At 42.9% G+C, this 14312-nt stretch overlaps 1 protein-coding gene across 1 annotated transcript; it reads left to right on the forward strand.

Moving 5' to 3' along the window:
- The first annotated feature begins 874 nt into the window (after window positions 1–874).
- Window positions 875–13164, forward strand: LOC135556525 (dual specificity mitogen-activated protein kinase kinase 2-like). The gene is made up of 11 exons (XM_064989801.1): window positions 875–1709; window positions 1985–2195; window positions 2324–2470; window positions 2877–2954; window positions 5311–5362; window positions 6119–6243; window positions 6438–6657; window positions 6849–6913; window positions 7014–7075; window positions 7476–7521; window positions 11850–13164. Exons 1-11 carry the CDS (start codon window positions 1621–1623, stop codon window positions 11958–11960), a joined length of 1206 nt encoding a protein of 401 aa, XP_064845873.1. The 5' UTR covers window positions 875–1620; the 3' UTR covers window positions 11961–13164.
- The last annotated feature ends 1148 nt before the right edge of the window (window positions 13165–14312 follow it).

Raw genomic sequence — 14312 nt, forward strand, 5'->3', positions numbered from 1 at the left:
GAATTCACCCAAATTATTGTGGAAAGCTTGTGGAAGGCTACCCAAAACGTTTGACCCAAGTTAAACTATTTAAAGGCAATGCTACCAAATACTAATTGAGTGTATGTAAACTTCTGACCCACTGGGAATGTGATGAAAGAAATAACAGCTGAAATAAATCATTCTCTCTACTATTATTCTGACATTTCATTCTTAAAATAAAGTGGTGACCCTAACTGACGTAAGACAGGGAATTTTTACTAGGATTACATGTAAGGAATTGTGAAACTGAGTTTAAATGTATTTGGCTAAAGTGTATGTAAACTTCCAACTTCAAATGTTTTTATACCCACAGGGGTCCTAAAATTCAAAATCAGATAGCTAAATGATCCATGGTATGACCATCTTAAAATAATGCCATATATTAGCTTAGTAAAAAAAACTCCAGAGGCTTAGACTTTCAGAGGTGAAATACTAAAATGAAACAAAAATCTAAGCAAACCTTTTGAAAAGTTAAGTAAGTTTGTAGTCTGAACTGAAGTATTTGAGTAGCAAGTTGAAGAAAACGGCTTGATTGTAATTTCTACAACCTTCCATTGGAGGTCGCTAATCATGAGAGACCTGGCCATAGTTCAATTGCCATGCCCATGATAGCTCAGTCTCGCGATTTTTGGAAGACTCCACGTTGCTGGGTTTACACTAGATAGCACAGCCACATAGTCAAAATTGTCTACATCTTAATTTAAGGTTAGGATTAAAAGTCAACAGTGTGGTTAAGGTTAGGTTTAAAAATCAATATTTATGAAGATACATTTTAGTTTATAGGCAGGGTTTATGACTTTGTGGCTTTGGTAACTAGTGACGAACATGTTTCTGTTTCCTGTACAGAAACCCCATAAGCAAAGATAGTTCACTCATGCCGTTTACCATTGGAAAAAATAAGTCAGTTCCGGTCTACTTAACTGGGTGTGTCTCCCATAGACACCAATACAATAGCAGCTGGGTCCATTAAACCAGAAGAAAACAACTGCGAGTGGGGTGTCTCGCTTCCTTTTGAGTCTCTGCCGAAACCCTTCTCCGCAACCAAGCTTCACACCCGGCTGCATAGGGAAGGTCCACCGCGGCACCCCCCCCCCAAACCTTCGAAGGCCAACCATCCTCGGTCAGTGACCAGTCCTGTCAACCACCGCCGCTGTCCTTTCCGTGAGATCTGAGTGGCGAGGGCCGCTCCAATTTGAGGAACGCAGCACACGATTTTCGTAGGGGAGCTGGTTCTAGTTATCGCCTAGCAGCTAGCTTGCTAGCTAGGCAATAATCGAAAGGAACAGTAACGTTCATGTGTTGTGTAAGAAATACTCCTAGCGTAACGTTACTGTTATAGCTAGCTAGTTTGTTTGTGAAATATTCTGTACTCGTTAACTAGTTATCTAAATAACGTTAGTCAAATGCACCTGACCTGTAGGTGACGTGCATTAGGGATTGTCCGTACAGTTATCTGCCATGATCGCAAAGTAACGTTAAGTCACAGACCGCCAGCAACATTTACCCCTGTTGCTGTTTTAAAACAACTTTGAAATATCAGTTAATTATTGTACTGATTTGCTTTGGAAAGTCGTCCAGTGCACTGTCAAATATTTCGAAATGGCTCCGAAGAGAAGACCCGTTCCCCTAAATATCACGCCCATTGGAGAGGGGCAGTCCATCTCCACGACCATCGATGCTGCGTCCGAGTGAGTGTTCAAGGAGGGCTGAGGGCATGTGCTATACTGATATTAGGCAAATGTTGATTCCGGGAACTGTAGTTGCACAATTTAGTTCCAGGCCAAAACTAACCTACGTAACACTAGCCTAATACACCTGATGCAAACCAATCATGGGCTCAGTGATCAGTTGTATCTGGTACTGCTCGGCTAGAACACAAATGTGTCCCCAGGAAAATGGTCAAGAATATGGTTGTTTAATATTGATCTATGCCATGCTCACTCCATGCATATCTCCTTCTTAGAGCCAATCTGGAGGCCTTACAGAAGAAGCTAGGCGAGCTAGATTTGGATGAACAGCAGAGGAAACGTCTGGAGGCTTTCCTCACCCAGAAAGCCCAAGTGGGCGAACTGAAAGATGACGATTTCCACCCCATATGTGAGCTGGGCGCTGGCAACGGTGGAGTGGTCAACAAGGTCCGCCACAAACCCTCCAGACTGGTCATGGCCCGGAAGGTGAGTCTAACCTTGTATGTACTTTTGACATTTTTCTCCAAATCCAGAGTTTTTGACTCTGAAACTGTTAGTTATTCTAGATGAGCAGTAGATTATTCGAATGTTTATCTGATCTCTCTACTCCACAGCTCATCCACCTGGAGATTAAGCCTGCCATCAGGAACCAGATCATCAGAGAGCTGCAGGTGCTCCATGAGTGTAACTCTCCCTACATCGTGGGCTTCTACGGGGCCTTCTACAGCGATGGCGAGATCAGTATCTGTATGGAGCACATGGTAAGAGTGAGAGAGACTGAGGTTTGAGTTGAGGGGGAGTGTCTGATTTACCTCAGTCATTGAACTAACATTACGCTGGAATGATGCAGCTTGCTGGAAGACAATGGGGGGGGGTTCATGGCAAATAGGCAGATGTGTGAACTCTCATTTTTTTAGCTGAGAGTATGAACATTTGTGTGTGGTTTTGAGACGGCAATGGTGCTTATAATAGGACCTGTGGTATAACACTAACAAACCATTTGTAACTTTGTTTTAACAAATTGATGTGTTGCAATGGTTGTTATGATATACCCTGCCATTGCACCTGGAGCTATTGTGTATTACTGTATGACAAAACAATACAAAATGCAGACCGTGTACAGTAGCAGTGTGTGTCAGACATTAAGCTGTGGCCTGTTGGGTACAGGATGGAGGCTCTCTGGATCAGGTACTGAAGGAAGCCAGGAGAATCCCTGAGGAAATCCTGGGCAAAGTCAGCATAGCAGTGAGTATTACACTACATAATGAAGATTTATTTGTGTATTATCTGTGCTTCATTCAGTGGTACTTGCGGTTATTTTGTAGATGTCTAGATTTATGTAAATTTTAAAGCAAGTTTCCTGCAATTCTATATATTTTGCCATGGAGTGGAGAAAAAAATCATCAGTCTTACACCACATTTCCTGCAATTCTACACATGTTGCCATAGGGTGGAGACAAATGTTTGCCGTTTTTAATATGATGACCGGAGTGACTAACAAAAGCAATGAGAGCCCTACGGTCGGTAATTCAACCATGATTCCTACAAGTTTAGATAGCTGGCCATAACATAAATTACCAAACTAAATTTTTTTAGCTGACACAGGCCAATTGAGTAACTGACATAACAAGACATAAACTACTAATGCACAACTACATTTCAAAATTGCACCTTGTGGGGGAATTGATCCGCGGGCCAGTTGCCCATCCGTGCTCTAAACATAACAACTTCACAGTATGTCACAACTGTGATCAAATGCACTCTGCTCCCTTCCCATGTGGTTAAAGGCCTGATGCAATTATTATCAAATAATTTCTGGGTAACAATTACTACATTACTGTAATACTTTTCCATAATAGCCTTTTAGCAAACATTTAGCCTTTTATGCTGGCTTCAAGGCCAGCAACACTGAAGCATGCATGAGAGCACCAGTTGTTCCGGACGACTGTGTGATCATGATCTCCGTAGCCAATGTGAGCAAGACCTTTTAAACAGGTCAACATTCACAAAGCCGCAGGGCCAGATTGATTACCAGGACGTGTACTCAAAGTATGCGCGTATCAACTGTCAAGTGTCTTCACTGACATTTTCAACCTCTCCCTGACCTGAGTCTGTAATACCAAAATGCTTCAAACATACCACCATAGTCCCTGTGCCCAAAAAAGTGAAGGTAACCTGCCTAAAGGATTACCGTTCTGTAGCACTCACGTCTGTAGCCATGAAGTGCTTTGAAAGGCTGGTCATGGCTCACATCAACAACACCATGCCGGAAACCCTAGACCCACTCAAATTCGCATAACGCCCCAACAGATCCACAGATGGCGCAATCTCAATCGCACCCCACACTGCCCTTTCCCACCTGGACAAAAGTAACACTTATGTGAGAAAGCTATTCATTGACTACAGTTCAGCACCATAGTGCACACAAAGCTCATCAACCTGGGACTAAAGACCTCTGCAACTGGATCCTGGACTTCCTGACGGGCCGACCCCAGATGGTAAGGATGGACAACACATTTGCCACGCTGATCCTCAACACCTGGGACCCTCAGGGGTGTGTGCTCCTGTACTCGCTGTTCACCCAAGCACAACTCCAACACCATCATTAAGTTTGCTGATGACACAACCGCCTTATCACTGAAAACGATGAGACGGTCAGAAACCTGGCAGTGTTTTTCTTTTTTTAACCTTTTATTTAACTAGGCAAGTCAGTTAAGAACAAATTCTTATTTTCAATGACGGCCTAGGAACAGTGGGTTAACTGCCTGTTCAGGGGCAGAACGACAGATTTGTACCTTGTTAGCTCGGGGGTTTGAACTTGCAACCTTCCGGTTACTAGTCCAACGCTCTCACCACTAAGCTACCCTGCCGCCCCAATGTGAGCAAGACAACGGAGCTGATCATGGATTATAGGAAAAGGAAGGCCGGACTGGCCCCCATTAACATCGACAGGGCTGTAGTGAAACGGGTCGAGAGTTTCAAGTTTCTTGATGTCCACGTCCACATCCCCAACAAACTATCATGGTCCAAACACACCAAGGCAGTTATGAAGAGGGTACGACAACACCTTTTCCCCCTTATGAGACTGAAAAGATTTGGCATGCGTCCCCAGATCGTCAAAGTTATACAGCTGCACTGTCGAAAGCATCCTGACCGGTTGCATCACCGGCTGGTATGGCAACTGCTCGGCATTTTACCGCAAGTCGCTGCAGAAGGTAGTGCGTACGGCCCAGTACATCACTGGGGAGAAGCTCCCTGACATCCAGGACTTACATACCAGGCGGTGTCAGAGGAAGGCCCTAAAAATTGTCAAAGACTCTAGTCACCCAAGTCAGACTGTTCTCTCTGCTACTGCATGGCAAGCGGTACCAGAGCGCCAAGTCAAGGACCAAAAGGCTCCTTAACAGCTTCAACCCCCCCCCCCCCCCCTTTGTTTTTACATTGCTGTTCTCACTGTTCACACTGTGTGTGTGTTTTTGATGTGATATCCTGTATGGATGTATCTATGGACTCAGAGCTGGTCTTTGTATGATTTCAGGTCCAGGAAGTGTGGGTTAATATATGTTGTGTTAAATAAAATGTTTGCATCTCACTTTTAAAGGTACTCAGAGGACTTGCCTATCTGCGGGAAAAACACCAGATCATGCACAGAGGTAAGTGACAGCTCTCCATATAGAATGTGTGTGTTTTTGTGCATATTAACGATATGATGTGAGACCCTGGATAGTGTTTGATTTGGATGGGATGAATTAGTGTGTTTGGGTGTATCTGAAGCTGAGGAGTTCTGGTGTCTAGTGTTCTGAAGTTGAGGGCGGTGGTGAAGTGTTTTGAGCTGAGCGTTGTGGTGTACAGTATTTTATTTTTTTAAGTTGAGGGCACTGGTGTATGTGGAGCCGATGGGGTGGGCTCTGGGTTGTAGTTAGAGGCGGAGCTGAGCGCCACAGTGTATTGGGGTGTGGTGGTGTTCAGAAGCATGGCTGAAGGCAGAGCTGTCTAGGAGCCCAGTCGGTAATTACACACTCTCCGATGTGATTACATGGCAGCCACACCCTGCAGCCCCCTCCCTCTGTCACGCCACCTCTCATACTTGCCCCTCTGTCTCCTCTGAAGTGGGAGGGGTCACCACAGAGGATGGATAGCAGGTCTACTACACCCCATTATTGAGAATTTTTCCAGACTAGAGGGATTGAGGAGGATTTGGCTTGTTTGTATGGTCTCAAATGTAAATGTTGCGGTCCATGCTAGCTAGCAGAATCAGTGGCTTTATGAAATGTCAGTGGTGAGGTGTCTGGCATGGTAGAGGGGACAGGGACAAAGAGAAGTAGGGAAGGGGCTGCTGGGTCTGGGCCTCCAGCCCTCTCTCGCTCTCTGACAACTCAACTGTCCTCCCTCCCTGCTCTGCCACGCAGACGTCAAGCCCTCCAACATCCTGGTGAACTCGCGCGGGGAGATCAAGCTGTGTGACTTTGGCGTGAGTGGCCAGCTCATCGACTCCATGGCCAACTCCTTCGTGGGAACGCGCTCCTACATGTCGGTGAGTCAGCTCTCCCTCCCCTGCCCAAGCCGCCTTGCCAAGAGCCGAGGCCGTACCCAGTAGAGGGCTGTGTCACACGGAGGCAGCCGCTGCCAGCCCTGTCCCCTTCCCCCAGACACCTGGAGGGAGCGATGCACAGAGCTGCCCGCCCACTTGGCCCACTCTGGGTGTGACGTGCGTGTATTCCTCAACAGCCGGAGAGACTGCAGGGCACACACTACTCTGTGCAGTCAGACGTGTGGAGCATGGGCCTGTCCCTGGTGGAGCTGGCCATCGGCCGCTACCCCATCCCCCCGCCTGACGCCAAGGAGCTGGAAGCCATCTTTGGCCGGCCAGTACAGGATGGAGCTGAGGGGGAACCACAGGCCCCCTCCAACCGCCTCCCCAGACCACCAGGAGGACGACCAGTCAGCGGTTAGAACACACCTGAAGCCCTTTCTTCTTGCACAATATTACAACACCGATTATATAACTGGTTTTCAAACAGATTTATTTTTGCTTTTCAATAAAAGGTATTCTGGAAGAAAAAAATGTATAATTACAAAAAAAATGTTATGTTTTATTTATAATATCTAAATACCTCTCCATATTGTCCTCTTCCTCAGGACATGGGATGGACAGTCGACCTGCCATGGCTATATTTGAGCTACTGGACTACATTGTCAATGAGGTCAGATGAACTGCTGACTCCACAATATATTCTCCTTGTTCGTGTGCTCTGGTTATTTTAAATGAGTTTTTTGTCTTGCGTACCTTCTCCTCATTCCCAGCCTCCTCCCAGGCTTCCACTCGGTGTCTTCACCAACGATTTCCAGGAGTTTGTGACAAAATGGTGAGCCCAAACATTCATCATATAATAATACTGCCTATTATTACCTCAGCACCTTTTATTGTCAGCATTCAGACAGAATTCCCAGTTGGTTTACTATGATTGTTTGGTGGCTGTGTGTGGACTCTCCACATCTTGTGAATTATTGTATACACTAGGCAGAGCCTAGAGCAATATGGAACAAACTTAGATTCTCACCTCTAGAGAATCACTTTATATTAGGTAAAGTCAGCAAAATACTTATTGTGATTTCCCTGTGCTACTAACCTACTCCAAGAACTTCTGGAGGATTTAGAGAGAAACATCTTTCATAGTGGAGAAAGCTTTCCTTTCATTTCTCTTTGCTGAGTTTTCTAATGATTTCTCGGGAGTCATAGAGATGATCAACTGTTTGTGTTAATAGTCTGATCAAGAATCCAGCGGAGAGAGCTGACCTGAAGATGCTGATGGTATGTAGTTTTCAAATTGGCTCAGGAGTCCTATTAGCTTTCAGAAGTCTGCATTTTTCAAAAGACGGCAGACGTTCAAAAAAATATGCGTTTTAAACCGCTTCACATACGTTTCATATTGAAAGTCAAGTCTTTTTTCATTTTTTTTTTCAATAAAGTGATCAGGGGCATGCAACTACAATCAGGGTTGGGGTGTAACGGCTTACATGTAAGGGATAACAAAAATGGTAACTGTAAACCGTTACGTTACCAGCAAAAATATTATAATCAGATTACAGATACTTCGGAATAACTAGATCATTTCTTCGAGGATTACTTTTAAATTCAGAAATGTTTGCAAAGAAAAATATTTCACATTTCTGTTTTCTCAATGACATTCAAATCAGCATTGAAAAAAGGCGCAAGTTTAAGTTTGTTCCACCTGAGTGTGTCTGACCACAAGTCAGAAAGTCAGAGAACACTGATGTCACACCAAATGTGTTTGATGGACCACAGCAAAAGAACAGGAATAGTTTGGACTGTAGCCTAAAAAATCCTATGTCTTCCAATGGTACAACTGTTGTCTGCATCCAAGCGTTTATTCAAGAGGGCCACCATCGTTCCTGTTCCCAAGAAAGCTAAGGTAACTGAGCTAAACGACTACCGCCCCGTAGCACTCACTTCCGTCATCATGAAGTGCTTTGAGAGACTAGTCAAGGACCATATCACCTCCACCCTACCTGACTCCCTAGACCCACTCCAATTTGCTTACCGCTCAAATAGGTCCACAGACGATGCAATCTCAACCACACTGCACACTGACCTAACCCATCTGGACAAGAGGAATACCTATGTGAGAATGCTGTTCATCGACTACAGCTCGGCATTCAACACCATAGTACCCTCCAAGCTCGTCATCAAGCTCGAGACCCTGGGTCTCGACCCCGCCCTGTGCAACTGGGTACTGGACTTCCTGACGGGCCGCCCCAGGTGGTGAGGGTTGGTAACAACATCTCCTCCCCGCTGATCCTCAACACTGGGGCCCCACAAGGGTGCGTTCTGAGCCCTCTCCTGTACTCCCTGTTCACCCACGACTGCGTGGCCACGCACGCCTCCAACTCAATCATCAAGTTTGCGGACGACACAACAGTGGTAGGCTTGATTACCAACAACGACGAGACGGCCTACAGGGAGGAGGTGAGGGCCCTCGGAGTGTGGTGTCAGGAAAATAACCTCACACTCAACGTCAACAAAACTAAGGAGATGATTGTGGACTTCAGGAAACAGCAGAGGGAACACCCCCCTATCCACATCGATGGAACAGTAGTGGAGAGAGTAGCAAGTTTTAAGTTCCTCGGCATACACATCACAGACAAACTGAATTGGTCCACTCACACAGACAGCACCGTGAAGAAGGCGCAGCAGCGCCTCTTCAACCTCAGGAGGCTGAAGAAATTCGGCTTGTCACCAAAAGCACTCACAAACTTCTACAGAGGCACAATCGAGAGCATCCTGGCGGGCTGTATCACCGTCTGGTACGGCAACTGCTCCGCCCACAACCGTAAGGCTCTCCAGAGGGTAGTGAGGTCTGCACAACGCATCACCGGGGGCAAACTACCTGCCCTCCAGGACACCTACACCACCCGATGTTACAGGAAGGCCATAAAGATCATCAAGGACATCTACCACCCGAGCCACTGCCTGTTCACCCCGCTATCATCCAGAAGGCGAGGTCAGTACAGGTGCATCAAAGCTGGGACCGAGAGACTGAAAAACAGCTTCTATCTCAAGGCCATCAGACTGTTAAACAGCCACCACTAACATTGAGTGGCTGCTGCCTACACACTGACACTGACTCAACTCCAGCCACTTTAATAATGGGAATTGATGGGAAATGTTGTAAATATATCACTAGCCACTTTAAACAATGCTACCTTATATAATGTTACTTACCCTACATTATTCATCTCATATGCATACCTATATACTGTACTCTATATCATCGACTGCATCCTTATGTAATACATGTATCACTAGCCACTTTAACTATGCCACTTTGTTTACATACTCATCTCACATGTATATACTGTACTCGATACCATCTACTGTATCTTGCCTATGCTGCTCTGTACCATCACTCATTCATATATCCTTATGTACATATTCTTTATCCCCTTACACTGTGTATAAGACAGTAGATTAGGAATTGTTAGTTAGATTACTTGTTGGTTATTACTGCATTGTCGGAACTAGAAGCACAAGCATTTCGCTACACTTGCATTAACATCTGCTAACCATGTGTATGTGACAAATAAAATTTGATTTGATATTCAAGTTGGATAATCTTTGGAGGTAAGGATGACAGCAGTGTAGTCTACGGCGATACGGATATCACTTATTATTGATATCTACATTTGAATCACACTGCTGCGCTCTCATTTAGCTATTTGCGCCTTACGGATTGTGGTTGTTGTGGATTGCTGTTCACAAATCTAAATGTGTATTTGAACCCAATAATGGTTGAATTCAAGAAGTTTAAGCTGCTTATCAATCATCGTTTTTAAACCAGTGGACAGTCTGTGAAAAATGCGCTCTTGCAACAGCTGCACAGTGAGGATCCCAGCCTATGGAATAAAAGTGGGGATTTCATTGCTCAATTTAATTCATGCTGATAAAAAAATGTAATTCATTGGCTTAACGGACACATTTTCCAACTCACACACTTTTGATAGACTTAAAGGGGCAATCTGTAGTTGCTGCATCCATTTTTGGACTTGTAAATTATATATATATATATCCATCCATAGATTGATTCTTGAAGAATATAACTCATAATTGACTCATGAGCTTAGCTCAACTGTTACACTCCGCGAGAACCCAAAATATAAGCTTGTTTTTCTCCAATGATTGTAAACATTGTAAATGTAAACAACCACTATATAGCTTCATAACATGGTTAAAACAATCATTTTGATATAATGGATGGTCAGCCCTTGCATCCATAGCTCTGTCTATTAATTTGAGATTGGTAACATATCTCCAGGCCCATCCCTCAGCTTTTTACCAAAACACCAACAAAAGTTAAATAGGCCTATAGCAAATGCAGCATTAATTTTTCACATGTAAATAGCACTTTGCAGTAGTGTTCAAAGCATGCCATTCCATGAGCGCAGCATTTATTTTTCAACTCAAATTAATGAGCCCAATTAGTCCTCCATGACAAAATCATAAACAACAGAGTAGGGCTGGCTAATAAGTCCTTAGTTTTGGGGTTAAGCTCAGGTAAAACAATTTGGCTAATCTATATTTCCAAGTCCTATTCTTGAAGATCAAGGGGTATAACATTTATTTTGGAATGACTGGAATTCTGATGGACGGGTTTTTAATGTAAAGATATAATTTAATCGTATTATTATATGTAGTAGAAAGCGATGGGTTAGAAGAATCCTACATAACCAACCCATAAAGTAAAATGTAACATGTGGCCAGCCTTGTAAACTTGAACATTGATTTATCCTGCAATAGATGTATATGTTACCAATTGAAACACATTTGTCTTCTTCTAATTACTCTCTTAAGGGGAAAGTAATCTAAAAGTAATGGAATGTTATTAGATTATGTCACTGAGTTTGGGTAATCTAAAAGTTACATTACTGATTACAATGTTGGATAGGTAACTGTAATGGATTACATTTAGAAAGTAACCTACCCAACCCTGCACAAAATACGTTAGTGCAACAGATTCTGCAGAAAATTGCTTAATTTTCATTAGATGACAACAGAAGTGCAATGCTATTTTGGCTAGGAGCCACACAAGAAAATTAGTTTACAATGGAAAAAGCAAGTTATTTAAAAAAAAATAATAATAATAATTTAAATGCAAAAATGAATCATGGCCATCATATCTAATGTTTGTCATAGGACATTTTAGCTGGCTACATTCTAATGTTTTGCTTTAAATTAATCTATCATTTTACCAGAGAAAAATAAGAGAAAGGTACTAGATAAAAGTAGCTTCACATCAGTCAAAGCACTGTCAACTGATGGAATGCCTGTTCGAGAATGCAGGGATTTGATTGGTCTGATGATGAGAGCAAAGATTTCTCATCTGGTGCAACTGAATCACAAAATTAATCTGAAGCCGAGCAGAAATTACAATAAGAAGCATTTCAGATCTACTTTGACAATAGGCAGCAATAAAATAATTGAGTGGAAAAACGCGTAAATTCTGCTTTAAAGCAACCACTGTGGCTATGTTACCTATCTACTGTAAATGCCCTTTCTATATTAGCCATGAACTAATTCTGATGTATTAACTAACTTGCGTTTGCTGTTTTGTTATTGTTTAGAACCACACGTTTATCAAGCGTGCTGAGGTGGAGGAGGTGGACTTTGCTGGCTGGATGTGTAAAACCATGTGCCTCAACCAACCCAGCACCCCCACCCGCATCACAGAATGAACAGCCCAACGCCAAACCGCTTCCCACATAAGGATCCATGGTGTCTCACTGTCACACACACACACTTTGGCACCCTTTTCGTCTTGCTCTTTAAAAAAGGTTTCAGCACTCTCTCTAAAGTACATATCATCAACAGGGCCAATTGACTCAATGTATGACCACAGATTTTCCATACCAGTGGCAGGGTAGATCTACACACTAGTCATGATATTTTTCTCCAATCATCATATTAAAGAGAAGGTACAAGGCATGAAAGGGCTGCCAGGTTATAATTTAATGAATTGTCATTGATATCATCTTACCACATTTGTATTGATAAATTCTGTATTAATATTGACAAGAGTTGTTAATGGTTTGTGCAACTGCATATTAGTGAAGGCTGTAGAGGGGCCATATTTGACAAAGAAAAAGTGTCCATGACAGAAATCACTGGAGTCAAGTGCTTTGTATTCACAGGACAGCAAACCAAAGAAGGTACTCATCGTGAATACTAATGTTTTGCATTTAATGCCTTATCAAAGTACTTCGTTTTGTACATTCATAACCAGTACAGTTTTGAGAGAGGAGTACTTTGAATGTTGACATTTTTATTTGACTATAATAGTAATTACGTAGTTATCAAATGTGCTCATTTTACAAAATGACATAATTTGCTATCTTATATATTTTCCAGACACTCAATATCATGTTTTTGTTGTTGTTTTTTACTTGTATCTGAATCAACTGCCTGAAACGCACATCTGTGTCAAGTCAGATACGTAGAACACCTTGACTAGAGACGCTCTGAAATGTTCCGATATTTGCCAGTCGATTCAATTTATTCCCCCAAGTGTTTTTGGTTCTGCTCGCACTGTTCTGCTTTGCGTGAGTAAGTGTAACCTACACGCCAAGCTTTCTTTTGGTGAATCCGTGGTTACTGGCTCTGGTGGGGGTTGGGGTAGCATGTATTAATTAGCCTGTCGTCTGTAAGAGCCCCTGTGTATATATAATCTGCTTCTGGCTGACCTTTACAATTTCCAATAGACTTGCATTCGTTGCTAACAAAGTTAATTCTTTGTCGCCTGTATGTGTATAAAGCTATATAAACTGTACGCAAGTGCTATTTTGACTCGTTTAGACAGAAATGTAAGACATTTCGTTTTATCTAAAGAAAATGTGTTGGATATTGTTATAATGTAAAAAATAAAACGTATTTGTGAATGTATATGGCAATTTTGTTTTATGTGGGGAGAGTTTTGTGGTTAGTTATGGAACAAATGATAAATAGTGCTTTCTATTGGGCGAACTGAATGGCTTTGCCCTCTTGCAGGAGCGTTCCTTTAGAAACTGGACACTACCTGATACTTACGGAGGAAAGACGGGAGGTAAGTGCCAAATGATGCTCTTGACCCAGGTTATGACATGCTACACATATCCAAGGAGTCTTCAACTCTCGAGTCACGTACTGTAGCTATAACACAGCTCCCCGTTAAACTATACTCTGGATACTTATTTTAAAACCAAAACACTTTAGGAGATACATTCCATATTGCTCTTAAGTGTTTGATTAAAATTTCTCGCATTTGGCCTGAATTAAGTCAACCATGACTCAGCCACAAATGACAAAAACAGAGTTGCTGGTGGGTGTTTGTGGTGGGTAAGGCTAGTTTATATTGGACTGTATTGTAATAAAAATGGCTGACGTCATCTAACCTGCCAACCAGAAGGGAAAATGAATCAGTCTGATGGTTCGCTAATTATTTTAGACTTGTATGAAAACGGTATAGTTCAATCGTTCAGATGTACAATGTATTGGATGTTAAACTGCAGTACTGTTGGCATAGATTAATTTATTGATTTCTAGCTGTTATTCTAGTGTAAATAGTTTATATTAATTGTCCATATAGCATGGTTATTCAAAAACCTGCTGGTTTTCTGTTCTACCTGATAATGGGGTGCACCCACCTGGTGTCCCAGGTCTAAATCTGTCCCTGATTTAAAATGGAACAAATCCAGTGGAACACCCTTCAAGGTCCAGAGTTGAGTTTGAGGGATGTATATATTTTTTATATTCTGTGTTTTGTCTGATTGTGAACTACCTCTGCTACCTGCTGTAGTGCTGACACTGCCCTCTAGGCTGGGTGTGTGTTACTGCCTCCCCCATGCTGTCACAGCATGCCTAGCCTAGTTCTTCTCACAGTGCCAAGCCATGCCACACTGTGTGGGGTGCAACAGATTCCAGTCAGACCAAGGAGATACCGGTCATGGCTAGCTGTTTCATCACAATACATAAGGTAAGCTATTTCACTTCATACATGATAACGTGTTCATACTCCGTGTGATGCCTGTTTAGAGTATGGAAGATCTCCATCC

The sequence above is a fragment of the Oncorhynchus masou genome, chromosome 15 (genome assembly GCF_036934945.1).
Source record: "Oncorhynchus masou masou isolate Uvic2021 chromosome 15, UVic_Omas_1.1, whole genome shotgun sequence".
Taxonomy (NCBI): Eukaryota; Metazoa; Chordata; class Actinopteri; order Salmoniformes; family Salmonidae; genus Oncorhynchus; species Oncorhynchus masou.

Coding starts and splice junctions, on each gene's coding strand:
- LOC135556525 (XM_064989801.1), top strand. CDS start 1,621: ATGGCTCCGAAGAGAAGACCCGTTCCCCTAAATATCACGCCCATTGGA. Junction 2,471..2,876: donor GTATCTGTATGGAGCACATG/GTAAGAGTGAGA, acceptor TGTTGGGTACAG/GATGGAGGCTCTCTGGATCA. Junction 7,076..7,475: donor CAGGAGTTTGTGACAAAATG/GTGAGCCCAAAC, acceptor TTGTGTTAATAG/TCTGATCAAGAATCCAGCGG.